This window comes from Halyomorpha halys, unplaced genomic scaffold, assembly GCF_000696795.3.
Source record: "Halyomorpha halys isolate HHAL.00 unplaced genomic scaffold, Hhal_1.1 Scaffold1717.1, whole genome shotgun sequence".
In the NCBI taxonomy this organism is placed as follows: Eukaryota; Metazoa; Arthropoda; class Insecta; order Hemiptera; family Pentatomidae; genus Halyomorpha; species Halyomorpha halys.
The window spans coordinates 81307-105295 of NW_027107422.1; the positions used below are offsets into that span (position 1 = coordinate 81307).

Here is a 23989-nt window from a genome sequence, read left to right on the forward strand (position 1 = left end):
ATAATAATTCTTAATAAGAAAGAAAAGTAAAGTTCGTAACAAACATAATGACATTTGTAGACCTAATAAATCAGACAATTGCCCTTTAATAAGAAAAAAGAACAAAAGTATACCTTAAATATAACAAGATGGTCAGGCTTATGGTCAAAAAGAACAAAGATTGTTTAACTATATGACAATCTTCTTATTTTTCATTTAATGTTGAAACATTTAACGGTAAAAAAAATATTATCGTATTTTAAAAAATAATTTTCTTTGTGACTTACGAGAACGTTGTGGCGTTTGGTTGAAAAAAAAAAATAAAACGTTACTCTCCGGACAAATTGTTCACAGAAAGTAGCAAAAACCAAGAGCAACGGGCTTGCTATATTCATAACACCAGATAAAGAAGAGATTATGAACTTAGAACGTAGAAATAGTTCGTACGAACACAGATCAAAGATATACTGCAAATATAGTCAGTATGAGCTCAAGTACCTCTTCAACATTAACTGCAACGAAAGCCAAGAAATGTTTAAAGCAAATGCAAATAATATTTACAATATAAGTCTGGAATTGCTGAATCGACCGACTCAATCAACTAAATCAGAATTGTTATGAAAAACAATGCCAAAATATCAAGTTAATAAACATACTACAGAATAAAATAAATAATACCGTTGTAATTGGTAACATGGTCAGATTGACTTCTGTTTCAGAGGTAGGTGGGAGGGTAGCGTTCTTCGGTCGAACTATGAACTTGAAAAAATCTACATCCTTGCCGAAGAAGTTCTCGAAGCTAAAGGACGTCTTCATCTGCCTGTGATTGATGATTATTATGGGATAGGACGCCGACGCCCCAACGAACAGCGGTTCTTGTATGTCGAGGACTACTGGTTTCAAGGTTATGTCCTGTTCTTGAACATCGCTGAGAATGGTAGTGTAGGCTTGTATGTTGCAGAACCTCCACTCGAACAGATCTATGCATATCGATTCCTCCTGAACAATCACGTATGTTGATTTTTAGAAATGATACGTTCTTGCCTAATTTAATGTATCTAATAACCTACTTCAGTCCTGGGTTTGAAGACCACCTCCGAAGGCTTGTTTGGTATAAGTGAAACTGGACACTGTATCACCGAACCCGAGTTTTGGAACAAATGGAAGTAAGGCAACCCGGTCTTTTTGTTGTATCGCATTGCGAAGTGCCTTAATTCCACGTCAACCTAGAAATGGATATTCCATGAGTAATTGGGTATAAATTGCAGAACTACATAAAGAGAAATTAGCTCAAGACACCTTACCTCAAGGTAAAAGACACCAAGGTAAGTTAGCTCTAACATGGTCGGCAAAGTGGCGTGAATGGTCTTTATATTGCTCTTACCTTTTTCGAAGAACAATAAATTACCTCAAAGCAACTTGTCTCATGGTATCTCACCTCAAGGCCAAATACATCAAGGTAATTTACCTCTAGGCATCTTACATCAAGGCAATTCACATCAAGGTAATTTACCTCAAAGCAATATTTCATCAACATGCATCAAGGTAAATTAGCCCAAGGCCACTTATCTCAAGGAAACATTCCATAAGGCACCATACCTCAAGTCAACTTACATCAAAATAAATAAGCTCTAGATATCTTACCTCAATGCAACTTACATGAAGGTAATTTACCTCTAGGTAACATACCTCCAAGCAACTTATGTCAAGGTAAATTAACTGAAGACAACTTATCTCAAGATATCTTACCTCAAGGCAACTTACATCAAGGCATTTTACTTCAAGGCGACTTACATCAAGGCATATTACTTCAAGGCGACTTACATCAAGGCATATTACTTCAAGGCGACTTACATCAAGCCATATTACTTCAAGGCGACTTACCTCAAGCGTGGTTGGGAAAGTGGCGTGGATTGTCCCTGTTTTACTCTCACCTTTTCTCAAGATTCCAAAATCTACCATTTCACTCATACCGGAAGTAATCGCAATAGTTGAGTCAACTTCTACTCTCACCTCGTAAATGCACAAACTCTGAATAAAAAAAGCGCTGCAAAATGTTAATTTATGTTAAAACTATAGATTTTAAGCAATGTAACCACATATGAGGTTCTCTTCAGCAAAAGGTTTTTTTTTTTCTACTTCAGACAAAAATTAATTTTTATCCAGACAAAATAATATACAGTAAATGAATTTATTATGTAGTCGACAACAAACTCTTAAGGTTTTATAATTCATTGTCCAATCAGCACTATGATAAAGAAATAATTAAAATTTGAGTTGTATAAAAATTAATTGACAACACAATTTTGATCTGAAGCTCCTCTTGTGTTGATCACCGGTTAGAGTACTTTTACATTTCTAAAGACTTGACTTCTATAATGCACATTACTGTGACAATAATTTTCACCGTTACACACAGCGTGAACTCCTGTGAGTTCACGATTACCATTTAAATGTTCTCTAAAAAAAAAAATAAATAAGTTAATTTGAGATCATAATTGAAGGTACCTGAGGGTTCCAACGAACTTGCCTACAACCTCCGTTTGTAGGAGGACATAGATGAAGGTGGAAGAGAAAGGTGCAAGGTCAACCACTGGTGGGAACAGGAGCAAGTTCTTGAGGAGGGGCATTCGCCACGCCACGGTGATCGAGATGTTCTCATAGTTCGTGACGTAGATCTTCATGAAGTTCCATCTGAAAAATCCATATTTCTGATAAATGAAGTTGGACATATCTATTGTATGATGTAACTATGTTGAGGTGCATAGATTGGAGGAATAAGTTAACTGTATTTACCAGCCAGCATTTCAGTTCGTTTTTAGTTTAATTTGTTATCCTCTTATATTCAAACAACACGGAGCTTTAGTTAGTAAAACTTCCAAACCTTCATATATTATAAAAATATTGAATAAATCATTATCATTGAACACTTATCATAAATATAAATCATTATTATTGAATAAAATGACTTAACGTTGCTACGCATTAAATTATTTTAAACATAATTTTAAGATAGATAAATTAAAAAAAATTATAAAACAAATGTTAGTGCTTCCTTATTTTATAATTGACTGAATAATTAAGTAAAGTATGTATAAAAATATGCACTGTTGATATATGAAATTCCCATCCTGAGAGGAAACCCCACCGTTTCCGGAGTTCCCAAAAAATAAAATAATATATGAACTTGAAAATATAAATAGAATTTTTGCTTTTTAGATCTAGCCATGAACATTAAATGAGTGATATCTGTGATACAAGTACAAAAACTATAAAGCACTAGCGTTCATATATTTTATTTTATGATGGGAACGACAATAAGTGATTTTAGATGAGTTTAAAAGTAAAAACATAACTGCCAGAATTTTATAAGTCTGTGAAATTGCAAGTTTAGCAGTATTAGTTTGTACTGTATTATGAAACAGGGACCGGTTCTTTAATACGTTAAGATATAATCCGTTTCCATGGAAACTTTTAAACAACATCCTTTGTCCAGGCAACAACATTGTAATGGCACGAATCCTATGTATAAATGTTTGCTAATACAGGTCCGATTTAGGTAATCTTAGTTTTGTTTGCCAGGACCCCAAATATAACAATTGTTAATAGTTCAAATTCCTGTTTTTAAGGAACATATGAAAAAATATATTCAATTTAAATTTTTATGGTAAATACTCATTTGTTATAAGTTTTTCTTTACTGATTCTTGACTTCTTCAAAACCAGGAGCCGAGCGCGGACGCTGTTGGTCCTTGCATGAGAGGGCTACTGTGATGTCTCTGGGGTCCGGAAAAAGAAATGTTCATTTCAGTAGAGAAAACAAGTGTTCAACACAAATACACGAGAGAAGGGACGTCCTTCTAGCATCATAGATACAAGCCCACAACCCCACTTCTTGACATCTCTGAACCGTAAAACAAAAATCGGGCGTAAAAATAAACTATGTTTCGTGTCCTCTCGAATTGCTAATTTTGTGATTCACTGTCTTATTTTTAACAATCTAATCAGGGAGAGTGGTATAGCCATACTCTACACCAATGCAAAGAGAAATATGCTTTGTTCTACATATAATTTAACTAATTACCTTACTAACATAAATTACAAAATAAAACGATAAATGAGCAGCCATAGCAACCAATAATTGAAATATTTTGTACAAAGTGCCCATTTAATTAGGGATGGAATATTATAACAACTTGTAAAAATTAATTAAGAAAGTAATTCTTACACATTGGGTTCGTTGAGAAAATAAATATAATTGGGCCAGATGCACACGTTGGGAGGTTCTATGTCGGCACAGACTTCTATTTTGCCGAGCAAAACTTTTACCATCTGAAATAGACATAAGAATAAAAGTTTTTTTTTAACCTTTTAATAAAAGTAAAAATGTTTTATTTATTACTTTTATAAATGTTTACTCGCATTTTTGTTTTATTTCACTATTATATTGTTTGAAACGAGAGAAAATAGTTTTGTTGTACTAGTAACGCAAACAACTGCATTTTTGTTACGCCGTTGTTGCCTTGACGCTTCTTTAGATTAAGAACGAAGTATCGCATTAGAAGGCGAAGGGAGGTGGCAAAGGCCCCCCGGCCTGTGCGCCGCAGGTAACCACTGGCCCTCCGTGTTGCGGGAACAGTACGCTGCCACATACATATAGTACCCTAATAACAGAATACTACACTCACCCTAATGCTACAGACCAAGGTCACAGTACACACCCTTGGACCATCTTCAAGGGGCTGCCCTTCACCTGACTCGGGGGAAATGGGCTGGTAACCCATTCCCCTTAAATTTCTCCTATCACGATTACATCATTTTCTTGGAGAGCTAAGGTCATCGTATACAATACTATTATTCGTCACCTATGGGCCCTGACGAAAGAGAAGGAGAAACGACTATGCACCTGGGAAAGAAAGATACTTAGAGCAATATATGGACTAGTCTACTCTGATGAAGAGAGAAAAATTAGAAAAAAAACGAAGAATTAAGAACATTGTATGGCCAGCCTGACATAGTATGTGTAATAAAAATGGGAAGGCTGAGGTGGCTCGGGCAAGTGGAGCGTATGAAGGAGGATCGTCTACCATGGAAGCTCCTTCTTGAAAAGCCGCGTGGTACCCGAATGCGTGTACGTCCCAAAATGAGATGCCTGGACGATGTTGAGGCAGACCAGCGCCAACTTGGAGCTAGAAGATGGAGAGCGGTTGCTGCCGAGAGACTAGCCTGACATGCAATCTGTGATGGGGCCCTTCAAGGGCGGTAGCGCCCAATAGTATGGTATAGTATCGCATCAGACTGATGTCCTTTTTAGTCGACTGAAGTCTATCCAAGGTCTAAGAGATAAGTTGCGGTTCGTACCTAATCATTTCATATCGTCAGATATCATTTAATTTGGCCATGGAGATCTCGGTACAGTTGACTACCAGAGGTTCAATGTCTGTCACGATTAGAGATATGTGAAATTATTCCATTGTATTTACTACCTATTGTTGTAACCAGTTCTTTTTTTATTGTATCTCCTCTCACGGATGAAGACATATATAAACTGAACAAGATAATAACGGACTTTAATGGTAATAAAATCATTAATGGATCAGCTTATCAGTCGTATAACAAACTTTTTTTTGTTTAGTTTCTTCATACAGTTTTTGCTAATTAATCTAATCCTAAAGAAAAAAAAGTTTATATTTATTTTTAGTTTGAAGTTCTTGCTCATTGATGTTCATTTATTTTCATTATATAAATCTTAAATGTAATTTCAATTCAACAAGTCAAAATTTTCTAGTTTTAAGTAATTTGTTTTTTCCAGTCTAAAATATTAAACTCCAAAGAATTTATTAATTATTTATCATAAAAAGTATTCATCATAAAACATTTCAAACTTCGATTTGCGACATACTGTATTTCACTTGTAAACCAATTTTATATTATATTTTTTATTTATTGAATTTAAAATTTTCCTTCTGAAAAATATTATTATTTATCAATATTATTATTATTGTGTAGAGCTTAAATTATTAGCATTATTTTAAACGAATTTTAATTTTAATCCTTAAATTCTTACTGGAACTTAAAAATTATTCAAAAAAGTTAGAAGTTTTCTATACACCGTTAGAGATAAGTCGGCAAATCGAGACGGTACAAATTAGGCTTTACATATTTCTACGCGGTCATCAATAACCAAATTCGGTTCTACGCAACTTATCATATTTTAGGGTCCCCCGTTTGAAGCCCCAAAATGGACCGTTTTTAAGATAGCAAACGTATTAGGCACGAATCTGATCTCATTCTAACGTTAGTTTTTGTAACGCCTTCACTGCTTATTAACGATTCAGCAAATCAGCCGAATTTAATTTTAGTTGTATCAAATGATTCAACTAGATACCATAAATGTTTTATTTATTTATTTAATGTGATTTACAACTGTACAAATAATAAATACAATAAGTAAATATCTTGTATGTTTTATATACACTTGAAAACCTTGGAAAGGAACCACCCATTAGTGGTACTTCAAATATTAATTTAAATTAGAAGGTCCCGTGGCCATCTTCTTTTCAGACGCCTCGGAGGGTTATCAGGAATTGTTAAGGATGAAAGATTAAGAATTAATGGTTTTCTTTTTTGTTTTTTTTAAATAATTTATTTATTGATATTTACAACTGTATACACATATATACAACAAGTAAATTTGCTGTAGGTGACATAGTAACATGATAAAAACATGTGGAGAATCTACCCACTGATAGAACTCCAATAACATTTCTAGAGAAGAAGATCTCGAGGCCATCTTCTTTTCAGACGCCTAGGAGGATTATTAGGTAATGAAGGAGAAGCCAGTTTAGAAACAAGTGGATTTGGGTGGTTGAGAAGTTTATTATGGAAGGAACGGTATCTGGTTCTGGCCAAATCGGCAACATATGGAATATTGAGGTCCTGATGGATGACTTGATTTGTGACAAAGTAAGGAGCATTAAGGATTTTACGAAGGATTTTGGACTGTAAGGATTTGATTCTGGAGGAATTTGATGGTTTAGTGGAGCCCCAAAGCTCAACTCCATATGTCCAGATAGGCCTTATAATAGTCATGTAGATCAGTCTTTTGTAATGGATTGGCAATTTAGACCGTTTGTCTAGTAAATGTTGCAATAGTCGGAATCTACTAGCAGTTTCTTGTCTTTTTAGTCTTGTATGAGGATTCCATGTCATTCGTTTGTCAAGATGTAGTCCTAAGTAACGGATCTGTTCGACAGGAATAAGTGGGGTATTATTAAAGGATATTGTTGGGGAAGAGGTCCTGGGTTTACGTCGAAGGGTAAATGTGATTTGGTGGGATTTATTGGAATTTATTTTAATCCTCCAGTTTTGGCACCATTCTTCAAGGGTGGTGATGTGGGATTGGAGGGTTTGGGATACAATGTAAGGATCATTGTTCACTGACAATAGACATGTGTCATCGGTATACGTGGTGAGGATTGGTGTGTTAGGATTGGTTGGAATGTCAGCTGTGAAAACTGTATAAAGGATAGGACCAAGGATACTACCCTGAAGAATTAATGGGTTAGGATGGGTTTTTAGGGGAGTTTGGAATGAAAAGACGCAAATCTGTTTTGGGCCGAATCTGCAACGAATGGGATGTTAAGGTCTTTGTGGATGAGTTTATTTGTAACGTAATAGGGAGCATCATGGATTTCACGTAGGATTTTAGATTGTAAGGATTGGCTGCGGGAGGAATTTGATGGCTTGGTAGAGCCCCAGAGCTCAATTCCATATGTCCAAAATGGTCTGATTATCGTAGTGAATACAATTTTGTTTAGTGAATGGGAAGTTTAGAGCGTTTGTGAAGTAAGTGTTGTAGCAATCAGAATCTACGAGCAGTTTCTTTTGTTTCAGTCTTGTGTGTGGATTCCAAGTAAGTCTCTTGTCAAGTTGGAGTCCTAAGTATCGAATCTGTTCAACATGGATTAGTAGAGTGTTTAGAAAGGATACTGTAGGACCGGAGGGTCATAAATGTCTTGAACATAAGATATTTCTTATATTTCGAATGGATTTAAGAGGAGAAGGAAACATATGTAATGCGAGAGTTCCCACAGGGGTAAACTGGCTTATTAATATTTATACAAGACATTAAAAACAATTTGATAACTAACTAAAAATGTAGACAGTAAATATGGCTGAAACTTTTGTTGTACAATATAATATTATCAATGTTTTCATATAATCACAATGGTTAAAACTTGGTTTAAAATTTTTTTTACACACAAATAAATAAATAAATAAATTAATTAATTAATATCTTTTTTTAGATATTAATGTGAAACGTAGATCGACCTAAAATGCCTGGTTTTTCGCATTGCATCAGATAAGTGAGCACACCTAAGGATGAGATATGTAATAAATTGTAGCAGGTCCACAATTAACTTTCTTAGCTTCTCAATTATAAAACAACTGTCACGCATTGTTCGAAAAAAAAAATCAATTTTGAAATGTTCTCATGGACTTATAGATTTGTAGTATTGTACAGTCGAATATAGCTGAACATCTAACATTTTCTTATTTCCTGAAATACTTCATCTCATGACTTGTATATGTGAGACTCCATACTAAGTACGCAATAGTCAAATTTTTATTATTTTTATATCGATTGATTACTCACCAGCTACTTCAAATTTCAAATTTATAATCATTAACTGATAAATGTTCGGCTTTGTTCTTTTTTAATTCTGTCAACGTTTTATTATATTTTAGTTCCTCAAACAATTTGCTTAGAGTTCATTGCTGGATAGGTGGTCATTTGCATCTAGCTCGTCTTCAATATCACTATTAATGTTTAAAATGAGAGAATTATATGACATTTGGATGTAAAAAGCATCCCTTAACGCCTCATCAGATAATTAAACAATAAGATAAATAGCTACTTAAACGGTATTTTTTCTAAAAATAAACGAGAATATAACCATCTCGGTCCCATTGCCCTCAGTAACAATGCCTCACAAATCATACAAAATACAATTATTTGATAGACTTGCATTATATACTACAAAGATCACTTCTAATAAAAGGTAATGAACTAGCAAAAATAAAATACCTCATTCATTATATTATTTAAAAAACATTTACTTTTCATGTTAAAAATTCCAACGTTTAGACTGAAACTGTAAAACATAGAGACGATTGTGATGAAATATTGATTGTAATCGATTATCAGGAGTAAGCAATAATCGATATAATCCCTCATTTCAGCAAAATGACTAATTACAATAAGATATAAAGGTAATTTAAACATACCAGTTTTGAGATATCCTCTTTCTGGCACTTATTGTGTTTTTTCATTAAAGCCACCTTGGGAATACATTCCAAATAGATCCTGTAATGATATGAAGTAACAATCATATAACATTACGCCAATAATGCATTAATTTTTTTTAGATCCCCTTTCGAAAAACCATAAGGTCACATGCTGACTAGATTCAAAGATCCAATATGTTCATCAACAAACTAATATTTCTGTTTCAACATTTTGTAAGCACGATGCAACGATAGGCTCTATTTTAAATTCATTCCTTATTTTACAATTGAAATTAGTTCCCTTTGAAGTAATAACAACCACAGGCAATAATACATCTGGTCTTCACAAGTTAGAAACCAGAGTTGGGCAAATATTATTCGAATGACCAGAGACGAATACTTTTTTATTCGTGAATTTTCTACTCGAATAATCAACTATTCGAACAAAAACATATGATTAACCATCCGAATACTTTTTCACTCGTCATTATTTTACACGAATAATCAATTATTCGGGAAAAACAATTCGAATAACAATTTGAATATTTTTTTATTCGTCCATTTTACAGAAAAATAATCTCTTATTCGAAAAAATTAAATGATTAACCATCTGAATACGTTTGTATTCGTATAAAGATGACATTTTTTGTCTTACAGCTATACGTAGATATATTTTGTGATTGCGTATAGATTAATTTTAACTTTTCTGATTTCTAACATATAAGGGTCCATTTTTATGTTTTGGGATATGTAGAATATTAAAATACTATCGATTTATTTTAACTTTCTTGATTTCTAACATGTTAGAGTCCCTTTATATGTTTTGAGATATGTAGAATATGAATATAATATCGATTTTAGAAATAAAAAAATTAAAATAAATCAATATGAGATCTTAAAATCTATAGCATTTTCGTTTTGTGCTCGTCTAAATATGTGACATGGGCCCTTCATACCTTAGAAATTGAAGGTAGTAAAAAAATAAGTGAATATAAAAAAAAAAAAATCAAATCAAATCATATTTTTATTCGAATATTATGTATTCGACTAATTTTTTATTCGATTGAAATAGCATTTTAAATATTGGAATAAAAAAGTATTCGGACTGTTTAGTCGTATTTTTATTCGAATAAAAATTTATTCGTCTCTCGTCAATCGAATAATTTTGCCCAACTCTGTCAGAAACTTACTCAGCAACGTTTTCGATAAATCTTCCAGTTTCTGTACATCGTCCTGACTTCCAATTCTCGTGTGTCATAACTTTTAGGAAATGAAAGTCATAAATGTCGAAATATTGTTTTAAGATTGAGAATTTGTTTAGTTGGGCGCTGTGCGAGGTGTAGTTGTGATAAAAGGTGCTTCCTTCCTATTATAATTTTAAAGGAGATGCGCTTGCGAAAACAGAAGTCTTATGACGAGTCTTTTTGTCGTAGGGTTTTCCAAGAACCAATCCAGTATGCAACCTAGTTTATAGTGCTGGTCTAGTAGGAGATATACTTATCAACCTCCTCATACGAAAGAATGTTTTTTAAGTCCAGTGGGGAGGTTTAGCAGATTTATATTTTCTTTACCCCGTCAGAAGCTGTATAATATTTTGGAAGAACAGTTACTAACAAAGAATATTTAATACGAATGTGCATGACCAGACCGTTTAATAAAGTTCGAAGTTTGAAGTTCGGGGATTCAACTTTAGGTGGTAAAATACCCATGTTTGAGTTATTTAGTACTATTGTGATTTAGTACTATTGTGTGAGGGCGAGGGAAATATAACACTACCCTCAACTACGTTGATGAAATTTAGTTCAGGACTAGGTCTCGTAATAAACAAGGATAAAACAAAATATATGGATAGCAGTAAAAACGGAAGCAGCTTCGGTAATATATTGGGTTGTAAAATAAGTTCATAGCGTTTTTTAATATTTCAATTTAATCCTCTCTGTGTTTATAAAATCATGTTTACTTGGTCAATAATGTTTACATATAAAAAAGGATTAGTTAAGGTGCTTTTGTGCATCAGTTTTAACCGAGAGTCCTTATCTTTAGTGGTATGCTCAAAATAGAAGAGAAAAAAAGGATGTATTTTCTTCATTTAATGATTTTTTATTTCCGAAAAAATAAAATCTGCTGCACAGACGGTTAACAAAATTTGCGATGTTTATGGTGATGATGCCTAAGGAGAAAGCACCGCAGAACCTGAAATGTTGACTTGGAAGACGCAAAGCGCTCGGATCGTCCTTCAACTGTTGATGATAACCAAATTCAACCATTGGTCACAGACAACCCTCACGTCATGGGATCTCGCAGAACTGCGCCCAGTTGGAACAATTAATGGCAGCGGTTGAGCAAAAGCGTCCAATTGCTAATTGCAAAGGCATAGTTCTCTCTTTTTTTCAGTTTGGCTGGGATCTGATTCCACCCACCTTATTCACCAGACCTTGCCCCAACAGATTTTCACTTATTTCGGGCCCTTCAAAACTGTCTTAACGGGAAACACTTTAATTTCCCGAGGACTGCAAAACGCACATACAGGAGTTAATTGCGTGAAAATCTGGGAAGTTCTCGAAGCACGGAATTAAAAAATTACCTGAAAGATGGTAACATGTAATAGAACAAAATGGGTTATATGTAATTGATTAAAAATATTTACAAGAATCTTAATTACAAGTTTTTATTGAAATCACCAGTTTAAAACGCTACGAAGGTATTTTACAACCCAATAGATATAGAGAGGAAAACCTCTGAACAGGTTTAAGTATTGAGGCTCTATGGTAACTAAAATAAAAAACTTGATGAGGAAATAAAAGACATTTTTAAGGCGGGAAATGCTTGTTATTATTCAATTTCAGAATTTATTAGCTCACGCCTTCTGTCCAGAAACATATAAATTAGAATTAACAAAACTAACTAGGGAAGGAAAGGGCCTTAAGGTTTTTTTGAAAATAAATATTATTTAAAATATTCGGACAGAGAAAGGATGAGTTTTCAGGGGAATTTAGAAGGCTGTTCTATTTCTGATCATTTCTGACATACAAGGAGAGAGTTATCTTCAAGTGACCAATCTATTCTAACTACGATGGAGGGTCAAGTTTTTCATTTTTTTTTTACTGCCACTTCATAAAAAAAGGCAACGACACAGGCCGGATTCGAACCGGCGTCGCCCGCAAATCTCAGATTGATAAGACCTGCGCCTCAACCACCTGAGCTACGGACGGCCCTGAACTGAGGGAACTGCACCCGGTAAATATAATTCAAGTTATAGCATAGCGGCGTGTAAGGCTTAGTTACGAACGGATCCCTAAAATGTTAATAAACCCTAAGCCGACGGGTAAACGGTCGAGGGATAAATCAAACAGTGGTGGGAAAATTGTTTCAAGACTGATTAAGTAGATTTAAGTTTGGACGGGAATCACTAGGCAGATGTATGTAGAGAACGATTGCAAGTATCGGCATCGAACCCTCGGTTTCGCTAAACCTTATTTATAATTGTTATTGTCGAAGCAATACGTTGTTAGACCCGGGAGCTCCAAAGACCTTTATTGCCTCGTACTAAAGATGGGCAAAAATTAGCGACAGTTGAAACTATTAGCTAAAATTGCTCTTGATAGGACTCCTATTCTTGAATGGACCATTGATAAATAAATATTGTTTCCATAGCAATTCCAGCTATTAGTTTCATAGTTGTCTAACTCTGCTTTACATGGTGGTTAATGTGTGCAATAAAATAAAACAATAACAAAACTATTGCAATGTACACATGTACGGAATTATATTGGAATACTCACGAGAATATAGCTCCATATTTTCCAACTGGGAGATTAAGAGAATTAAAGCTGACTGTGAACATCATCTTAACTTCGGCGCATAACGTCCCAGTGCTGGGTGTGATGCTGCCATGCTCTGCGTCGAAAAAGTTCACATCTGGGGTATCAGATCTGCACACCTGCCAGGTGAACTTCGTCTCCACGACGCTGCGGGCCACAATTTGGTCAATTGTGATTTACAAGTCATACTTGTAAATAAAAAAACAATTTAAAAGACAAAAACATACTTATTTATCGGCAAAATTTTGCTTAGAAAGTATCCTTTAAAGTATAAGTCCTTAATCGATAAAAAATATAAACATATAAAATGAAGTCATATAATAGTTAAGCATTAATCGTAGATAACAACCTATAAAAAAAATAACAAGTACCACTACGAAATAAAAAAAGTCAGTGGTCTTTAGTCCAGTACTAACAATACATCGAACATTTAAATTACGTATTTATTCCTAAGCCTAAATGACCTACCTGTTGTAAACGAACCGTAGACAAGATGATGATGTTGCCATTTCTAAGTCTTATCAGTCGTTAACTTTTTATACGTGATCATATAATATGATATGCAAAAAAAAACAAAAAAAAAAAAAAACAGTATTGTAAGAATAACATTTTTGTTAGAAATTATTTATTTTACACATATACGAGATTGAATTAATCATTTATTTATAAAATTCAGTGATATATAACTGGAGATGTCAAATACACTGTTACGGATACTTAATTAATAAGACCTGCCGATTCTTACAACAAAAAAATACCCGTTCAGCGGTAAGAAAAACGGTATAGCAGTAATGTTGCATTGGGTTAGGATTTAGGTTGGGTTGGGTCGTTAATAGTACAAGTAAAGTCAATGAAGTAACTGCTACTTTAATAATCACATGTATACAGTGAACTATCGTACACTTTCAGTAATTGCGACAAAAATGTTAGCCACTACCAAGGTATAACTACTTAAAAGTTACAATTACATCATTTACTATCAAGACAGCTTTACTGTTGGACTGGGTCTGGCGTGATCGGTTATAGTACAGGTAATGCAAATAGACTAACAGTTGCATTAACTGCCACGTTTAACTGTCATATGTATACGTCTTGACTGTGAACTGTCGCAACATATCAACCTTACGAAATGTGATTACGATAGGCGGAAGTACATTGTTCTTATATATATGCCCAAAAAGAAATCTACCACGGGCCACAAAAACAACTTTGCCAAAGAACTTAAATTCAGGGAGTTTCAAGACCGCAGCGACAGCTGTACTGTATTGCACTGTACAGTTGTCACGTGAGAGGTGACATATGACCGATAAGGGTTAATTTTATATAAATGGATTCTTCTTCAGTGATGCGATTTTTTTTTTTTTTTTTTATGGGGAGTTTAGTTTTTCTAACTTATGTAAAGGCTGGCTCATGCGGTTTAATGAATTAGTTCTCATGCGTATACAGTCAGATACGCTTTCTGTTACCAGCAACTGTCTCACTTCTACGATTTTACAATTTTAAGTCTTATTGTTCCAGTAAATTAACTTTTAAAATATAATGCTCACCTGTTATTTGCAATATCGAACGTCTTCTGGGTAGTATGTATATATACGTATATATATGTATACGTCTTGACTGTGAACTGTCGCAACATATCAACCTTACGAAATGTGATTACGATAGGCGGAAGTACATTGTTCTTATATATATGCCCAAAAAGAAATCTACCACGGGCCACAAAAACAACTTTGCCAAAGAACTTAAATTCAGGGAGTTTCAAGACCGCAGCGACAGCTGTACTGTATTGCACTGTACAGTTGTCACGTGAGAGGTGACATATGACCGATAAGGGTTAATTTTATATAAATGGATTCTTCTTCAGTGATGCGATTTTTTTTTTTTTTTTTTTTGGGGAGTTTAGTTTTTCTAACTTATGTAAAGGCTGGCTCATGGGGTTTAATGAATTAGTTCTGATACGTATACAGTCAGATACGCTTTCTGTTACTAGCAACTGTCTCATTTCTACGATTTTACAATTTTAAGTCTTATTGTTCCAGTAAATTAATTTTTAAAATATAACGCTCACCTATTATTTGCAATATCGAACGTCTTCTGGGTAGTACTGTTGGTTAGTACCCTTCCTAAGTAGAGGCAGTATTTTGCCGAATCATCTCCTTCAATCATTACGTTGTGATTCTTTTCCAAACCCTGTTGGAACAAATTTCTCTATTTAAAAAAAAATTCTGTCAATTACATGAAGTTTCTACCCTTTTTAAATCTATCCTTCATTTTTTTTTCATCTCCTAATTTTTATTTTATAAGATTGCTTTTACTGGAAATTATCCTTCGAATTTATTCGTAATTATGTATATTTGAAGTTAATTATTTCTTTTGAAAATTTTAACTTTTCTGTATTTCTCTAAGCAATCAAGCCTTCAAGACTCAACATTTTTCTGTATTATTATTTTATCATCTCTAATATTTGTTCTACAATTATAACATTAAAAATGTTCTTCCAGTATTATGCTGTGCGACTGCTCGATAAATATCGGAATAATTTCTGAAAAGGCCCTTCTACAATAGGGAAGTTGGAAAAATATTGATGAATAAACATATTTTAAGAAATATATATTGATAATTTATGTAATGCTTATTAACAAATATATTTCGATATCGATATTAAATCTTTCTACCGAAAAATGTTTTTTTTTTCTCGGAAATAAATAATAAAACAATACCTGAGATATATTGGAATAATTATTTTTCTATCTTAGTAATAAGTTTATTTGTTGGTTTTAAATGAAAGTTCATTGTGTGTTTGATGGGTATCATTCATTCTATTTTGATATTCTTCCTTATTTTTCTCTCGTTATTTTCCTTTCTTTTCGAGTTATCGTATTTTTAGTAATAAGTATTTTTTTTATTAATAATTGTTAATACTTCGATTTTCTTCTTTCTTTTCTAATTTTTTTTGTAACAATGAATGATTTTTTTTAGAATAAAATATAATCATTAATTATATTTGATACTATATTTTAATTAAATTTAAACCGTATTCCCCCTTTCCTAAGATTATATTCAAACTTTAAAAATATTGAGGCTTAGCGTATCAAAATATCGATATTATTATTTTGATACGTTTGCAGAATATCCATGATATATATGGATATTTTTATTAGCTACCTACATGTTCATTCTACATAACTCGCTCAGTCGGTCAAATGGGTAGGATGTAATTACTCATTTTGGAAAAATTTTCATTATCCGACATATCCAAGTATCGATATTAAAAACCGAAACATAAAAACAAAATACCAAGAGACAGAAGAAAAAAAAGCTAAACAAACCTGTTGAAAGAGGTCTATTCAAATGGTTTGTTCGTAGCACTCCAGGAGGCACTGGAGTTAGTTACCCTGATAAGCTGATCCAACCGGTGAAAATGACCGTGAGAAAAACAAAATGCATTGTACGATTTGGCGCTCTGAAGATAGAACAGAAGGATGCACAGTTTGCCTGTTATTTAACTTGAAGAAGGAATAGTTATCAGAGAATCACGAATTAGAGTGAGACCATCTGATTGAATTGATAGGTTACGCGGGGGATACCAATACTATTCATGAATCTGACCATTAGAGTGGTGAGTCAAACCTGTGAGGGAGCACTTCTGGCCTTCTGTTAGAGAGCTCTCAGCCTCATTAAAGAGCCCCTTATTTAAAAATCTTGCGGTTGAGCATGGTTATGGAAAAATCACCTTGCACAACCGTTTTACAAGAAACAGTACTGGACCATTGACCCTTTAGCCTCGGCTACTATGACAGAGAGACAGAATCGAATAACCTCCCGAGTTGAAAGGCTAAAGCAAAATAGCTAGTTAGAGTGGCAGAAGATAAGGAGTCTTGTATCTTCTGCCACTCTAACTAGCTATTTTGCTTTAGCCTTTCAACTCGGGAGGTTATTCGATTCTGTCTCTCTGTCATAGTAGCCGAGGCTAAAGGGTCAATGGTCCAGTACTGTTTCTTGTAAAACGGTTGTGCAAGGTGATTTTTCCATAACCATGCTCAACCGCAAGATTTTTAAATAAGGGGCTCTTTAATGAGGCTGAGAGCTTAACTCCCAAAATAGGACAGCTGGAACACATGACAGTGGCGGAGGTTGCTAGGGGGGGGACCAATACTCATTAAAGGATTGTTGCGCCACCAGTCATCATCATTCATTGGTTTATTTTATTTTCATTAAAAAAAAAAAAATACTTCGATTTAGCGGTTAGCCCCCAGCGCAGTTAATCTCACTTCTCCTAGGGCAAACCTCATCGTCCCCGTGGTGTTGAATAAAATAGATTTATGTTGTAGAGGATTTTCAATCTTAAATACCAGTTATCATTTTTTATAGATAGTTTTCTAAGTAAACGTTTGTTTTGAGATAACTTTTTTAAGTTCTAGTCATTTTTACGGCAGCTTTAGCAATGAATATTGTTGAGGAAATGTCAAGAATCATAATTTATTTATTTATTCCGCCATACCCTGCCATGTGGTAATACAGGCGTGCTGCTGCAGTTTTATTAACAATGGCTGCAAAATTAACAATTTTTTTCCCCGTTGTTTATTGTTCTTTTCCTATTCCTCTTCTGCTCCTCTCCTGCCTTGTGGCCTTCCAGGGACCTGTCCTCTTCTCCTTAGGTTGGAGTGGCTGAGCCTACTGAACTTTTCCATCCATACACAAAACTGTTGTAATGTGGATAGTTCAGTAACCAGCTGAGGGAAATAATTTTCGTGAGAACATAGAGTCCAGCATCCCTGAGCAGTTTAGCCCTTTGTGCCACAAAGACGGTACGACCATTAATTATGTGCTCAACAGTTTCCAGCACTCTGCAATTGGGCACAGGTGGTGGATATGGAGCTTAGGAATATCGAGATCTATATAGGACTATCTTAGAATGTGAAAATAGTTCTATGACTAGTTAGTTCTATGACTTACCTCTATGACGAAGAGATCAGGGTCAAACATGACTCCCTCCCCCATAACATCCACGCTCCGCATCGTAATGTTGTCACAGAGGAAGAAGACCTGCGTTAGATGGCTTCCTTCCCATTGCGGAGAGAAGATCACTTTCAAGTTACGCTTTTTCATATGACCGATGGAGAAATACATCGGCTGGATGTAAAAAGGTTTCAGGACCAGAATGTTTTCCATCGTCGTGTCCTAAAAATGACAGGAGGTGTTCTCCATTAACTTAAAGATAACGTAACGTATTCTTTTTCGGCATGGCTAATGATAGCCAATGAGGAAATAAGATTCCAAATAGGCGACACCCCTTTTTGAAACAAGTGGGGGCATAAGTAAAGCAGCACAGAAGATAAAGACAGAAGTAAGGAGACTAGCTAGAGAACAGGATGCACTTCGACGAGAAGAAGTACCAAGAAGGGCTTATCAGATCTGAAGAGTCATCCCTTAGGCACAAGACGATACCCACGGTTACTACATACAGCATATAAAGATATTTGTTAATAATTTATAATTTAACAATATTTTACAGCAAACCATTTATCTGAATCTTTTTATCATTTACTCATATCATTGCAATCGTTTTAGAAATTATGTAAATAAATACTTTGTTCCTTTATGTGGTTTATATACTATTATATTACCCAATACTATCCCTTATTAATATTTTATATAATTTGTTGTAACAATATTTTATAAATCTAAAGGTATATTATTGGTAAATTGTTAACCACAAAAGCCTTTGGATAGGAATTCGACAATAGTAATAAATTTGCAGGACACAAAGAACTTAATTAATAAACACTTTTATATATATATATATATATATAGTATCCCAACGACAGGATACATAGAATACATAGTATCAAGAAAAATCAGACGCTTTTTTCTCAACAATTGATTCTAAATGATTTTTGGGCTAGCCATTCACACATTAAAAAAGACATTTCTTATGAGAAACTACACAAAGATTATCATTTAGTTGCGGCGACTAACGAATTACAACACGTTCCATTTTCCTGAAGATGTAATTGTTGCCAGCAACAAAGAACGCACATACCTGTCTCCGCATACTGGCCATTATAAAGTTGCTCTTGGTTTACCAGTTACAATTTCGTCGTGCCCGTATCAAAATGTCGCTTGACATCGAATCATTTATAGAAGTAGTTAAATTACTCTGAAATAAAAGGATATGCAGATAAACATCTTAAAAAAACTTGTGATGTAAATTGTGCCGGGAGTTTGTACGATGAAATTCACTATGAAACTGTTAAGTAGCTATTCAGTAGACAGCGCTTGGAACTTCGGTGGGTGAAATGGCAGTGGCCAAGAGACCTTTTGTAAAATAAAAGTGGCAATTGGAGTTGTGGCAATGGCCAGATGCTCCGCTCATTTAGAGTGTTTGCGGTTTTGACGCACTTACTCTAATAGAGCTGTTTGCGTCCAATTGCTTCCGAGATACACTTTTTTAAAAAGCATCGTTTCATAACGATTATATAATTATAATTTAGTAAGCATATAAATATATAGATTAGATTAGATTTTATTTTATTTGTGAAAGACAAAGTCTTGTACAAATTCATAACACAGTATACAATTATAAAACAAAACCTGAGTTTATGCTCCATTACAAAAACAATAAACAAAGATAAAACAAGTTCTCTATAGCAAAGCAATAAACAAAAAAAAAACAGACTGGATAATACACAACTATTAACACAATATTCATTACTCGATTATATTTAACTTAAAATAATATAAATGAAGATATTAATTGCTTCGAAAACTATTGACATAATTGATATGTCACTTACAAAATCAAACTTATTACATACTGTTACAATGACAATGTAAATATATAGTCTGTTCAATTTGGTTTCACTATCAATGTTCAATATATTTTCAATGTTTTGTAAGTTGCAAGATACTGATATGGGTGGCTTTAAGATGCATTGTCTATTTTCTTTAAAGGTGGAACAATGTAGGAGGATGTGGCACAAACTATAATTGAAATACTGGAAGATTATTGATTGACCGTGTGTGAAGATGAAAAGAATATGGTCAGGGTGCGGTCAAGAAAAACTCAAATAGTAGAAATATACTAATTTAATGAGCCAACGTTTCGCCCCACGTTGCAGGGCTTCTTATAATTGAAATAACTTTTGCATAATGGACAGAGTACTATTATATGAAATGTATTCGTGTAACCATGGTGGAAGTACGAAATTATCTTTTGTTAGCCACGTCTCGACAAAACATAACACTGAGTTCCTTCTAATAAGTTCACATTCATTACTGATAAATTTAAATCAATTTTTTTAAAACCATTTATATTAAGATCAGTCTACTTTTTTGAAAAATATTAACCTTATTGGAAGCCTTGATATGGTTTTGAAACCGAGTGACACTGCGAAGCGAAAGTGACCGATAAGTTGTGAGGTAGGTATCTGGTCATTTGATACAGTTGAAAGACTCCTAGAACCAAACATGAATTGAGCCAGTCTTTCTTCAGTTTTCTTTTTTTTTATTAACCTGCTGCTCTTTATCAGATGATTTTGGTTGTTTACCCTCTAGTTATGCGTTTGAACTAGGTTTTAAAGTTTTTTATTCCTGTTGTTAAAAAATATTTTCTACTTCTTTTATTCGATAATATGAGCCTCTTATTTAAAAAAAAAGCCTTTCCTGTAGGAATCATTTTGATCAATATTGCGTCAATTTTGAAGATATGAATATATTTTTCTCCCTTCTTCCCTTTTCTCTAATGTTTTATCTTGATTGATGGAAATGTTTTTACTTTTTGGTATTTCTTTCTGCCTAAATATTTCCTGTTTGAGATTATTGTTATTTAGTGACACTAATATTGGTCTTTTTTTTAATCGAAAACAATTATTTAAGGCGTAATCAGGGAGACTTGTATTTGCCTGGTTTAAAACCTCTTTAACTTTTCCCAATGTATCTTCATTGTCTGTGTGGGGGACATTATAAAGAAAAAAAAATATTTTTCCTGAGCTGCCGTTTCAAGAAGTTTACTTCTTCTTGAAGCTTATCGGTTTTTTCTTCTAGGGCAGTACAAGTGTTTTTAATGGAATTTAGTTCCTGAATGAGCTCAGCATTTATTTTATTATTCTTTTAAATATTTTCGTTCATTGCCTTGATAGCATTCAATATATCTTCGTTAGTAATACCCATTATATTTATAAAATGATTCTTATTTTTAAACAGAGGAACAAATTATATCCTTCTATAAACACTCGAACACTAAATAGATGTATTATGTTTGTCAACAGCCAAGATAGTGATGGTAATTAGAGGGGAGCCGTAGAAGTGCATGCGCACGAGGTCCAAAGATATAAGATACCTTAACTCTTTCCTGGATTAGATGTTTTCTCTATTAGTTAAAACTTTCATAAACAGTACTATTGTCTTATAAAACTTCACTAAACTGTAGACTGTATTATAATAACTAGATGGTAAAAGAATTGTCGTATGGTTTGACGTACTAACGAGAAATTGGAGAGAGCCACTAACCAGAGTTGTTACTCCGACCAATACTCTTGCATTAGAATCCCGTTTCATAACGAAAAATCATTAGTGAGTGAATTTATTTTGAGAAAACTATCTCATAAATCATTTGTAGCTGTTTTTTCCCTCCTCTCTTGTCTACAGTTACCCAGAAACAATTGGAAAACAGAATATTATGACTTTTGAAAACATTTCATTTTCTACATAGAAAACAGGAAAAAACAAATTTTTCCAAGATGTACTGGATACATTTACATTACCTAAGAAGCAGAAGCAGTAAGGTATTTGAAAACAGAAAGCATCACTAAACACCTAGAAAAAAGATACAACCCTTTGTTTAAAGAGAATTTTAATAATTTCGAAATGAAACTTGATTGATGGGTTATAATATCTTTTAGTTTTTTGTAATGTTTGTTCAATTTACCGCACTGTACAAGCCGAAATTGTCAACAATCCTGGCAAATTGTTTTAGATTTTTGGCGACCTATGCCTTCGGGACGAATTGAAGTAAAAAAATCATGGATATAGTATCGTTTTAAAATTCTATTGCCTAATTAAAAAAAAAAAAAAAGAATCCTTCATTTAAAATACATTTTTCCATTGGGAATTTAAGTGTTATTTGCGTCGGAGAATAACTGCATAGAGCTAAATAGTAGACTCCACCAACAAAAGATACTTCACTCACCACAACCTGGACCTACCAAGTTTAATTTCTAAACTCTCTCAAAAAAAATAGTTTGAATTATTTCAAAGGCTAATTATTAATAAAGGCTAAGGAATTCAAAAATCATAAGAGATAGAATGATAAATAAATAACGATGAACTTACTTTAATCATATTGAAGTACCAAGAGGCCTCGGACATGATGAAGAACCTCCCATGCGATCCCATATTGGTGACGCGTACCCTAACTATGTTGACGGTGCCGACGTAAACACGGCCGCAGTCTATGGTCGAGTTGAGCGGAGAGACTTCGGTCTCGGGAGCGATGTAGTAGAGGTAACCTTTCAGTTGCAACTTATTTAGTCGAGTAATCGTTATGATTAATTTTAACTTATCTAAAGGATAGAGCATTAGGAACTCACTGTGTAGAAATGGTGGTGTCTGTACAGCCTTGATCGGTACAGTGACGCATCTGCCACCTCCTGGCTGGACTACGAACTTGTCCATGCGATCATCCTTGTCCCTACAATGGAAGTATACAGTCAATTCGACGCTGAGTCCTGGAGCAAGCATGTTGTACTTCTTCGCCAAGGTGATCTCGAAGGAATCGTCCTGAGGTCTTACGAATCTCAGGAGAGCGCTGTTAGCTCCGGAGTTTTGCAGTATTACTTTGACCTGCGCATAAGTTGAAAATGTGATATTACCTTATATAGTATATTTATTTTACGAATCCGTAGCTTTTGAGAATCAGATATATTGATATGTAAAGCCACACAACCGTTGGAACCGAATATAAGGTCCATCCGCATTGAAATTTCATGAATCGGTGTTGCTACGAAAATGCGGCCGCAGGATAGTGTAAAATACTTCATTCATATGAATAGAGAGGATACGGATTCTATGACATCGTGTATACAATTACTAATTATAGGCTACTCGTCTCCTAAAGTATTCTTCAACAACTCTACTTGATTGCCACTTTCTGGAATAATGAATCTTGTCTCAAACAAGAAGTGGTATTTATGTACCAAATGAAGGAGGGAATAGGATGGAACAAGAGGAGGAGGAAGATAATAAGTTTGATGAATTTGGAATAAAAAAGCAAAGGTTGTGACAGCTTCATATGTTTTATATTATAGGGCGCGTGACGTGAACAATACCTACTTTTGCAATGCTTTGGTTTCATATGATGGAAATTTATTAATCATCTTACTCAAATGTTAGTGAAACAAAAAACTCAAAGTTTGAATGATTTAAATAGTCTTGAATGAATTAAAGTTTTAAAAAGAAAAGGAAAAATATAGCAGGCTATCGACTCGTCTGATAAGATAAAACATTTTAATAGAATGAATGAAAGTGTAATGAACACCGAAAAGGGTTTAACTTAAACCCTTGAAAAGAGATTTAGTATTATTGGGTGAGGAGAAGGAAAATATAGAACTAAATACAACCGCGTTAATAAACTCCAGTAAGGAACTAGGTTTAGAAATAAATAAGAAGAAAACAAAGTATATGGTAAGCAGTAGAAAAACGAGCAATTTCGGTGTTATAGACGTATGAGAAAATGCAAGTTACATAACAAAACAAATCAGTGAAGACTAAAATGACTTTATTCTAACATATTTACAAGAACTACATGTTACTGTTACTATTACTCAGTCCCTATCTTCTAACTTCTTAGCTATCTAGTCTAGGAAATATATATGAACACTTGAGAAGAGGGGGTAGGAA

The 23989-nt window shown here is 33.9% G+C and overlaps 1 protein-coding gene across 1 annotated transcript in view; it reads right to left on the bottom strand.

Annotated features, from left to right (window-relative positions):
- The window catches only part of LOC136795374 (uncharacterized), a gene marked incomplete in the record, with an annotated part of 64786 nt that overhangs the window by 27631 nt on the left and 13166 nt on the right, over positions 1 to 23989 (bottom strand). The window contains 11 exon segments of the mRNA XM_067045690.1: positions 658 to 978; positions 1050 to 1205; positions 1864 to 2026; positions 2488 to 2673; positions 4207 to 4310; positions 9270 to 9348; positions 13052 to 13237; positions 15159 to 15280; positions 18047 to 18271; positions 22424 to 22599; positions 22681 to 22933. Of these exon segments, the coding sequence (XP_066901791.1) occupies positions 658 to 978; positions 1050 to 1205; positions 1864 to 2026; positions 2488 to 2673; positions 4207 to 4310; positions 9270 to 9348; positions 13052 to 13237; positions 15159 to 15280; positions 18047 to 18271; positions 22424 to 22599; positions 22681 to 22933 (1971 nt within the window).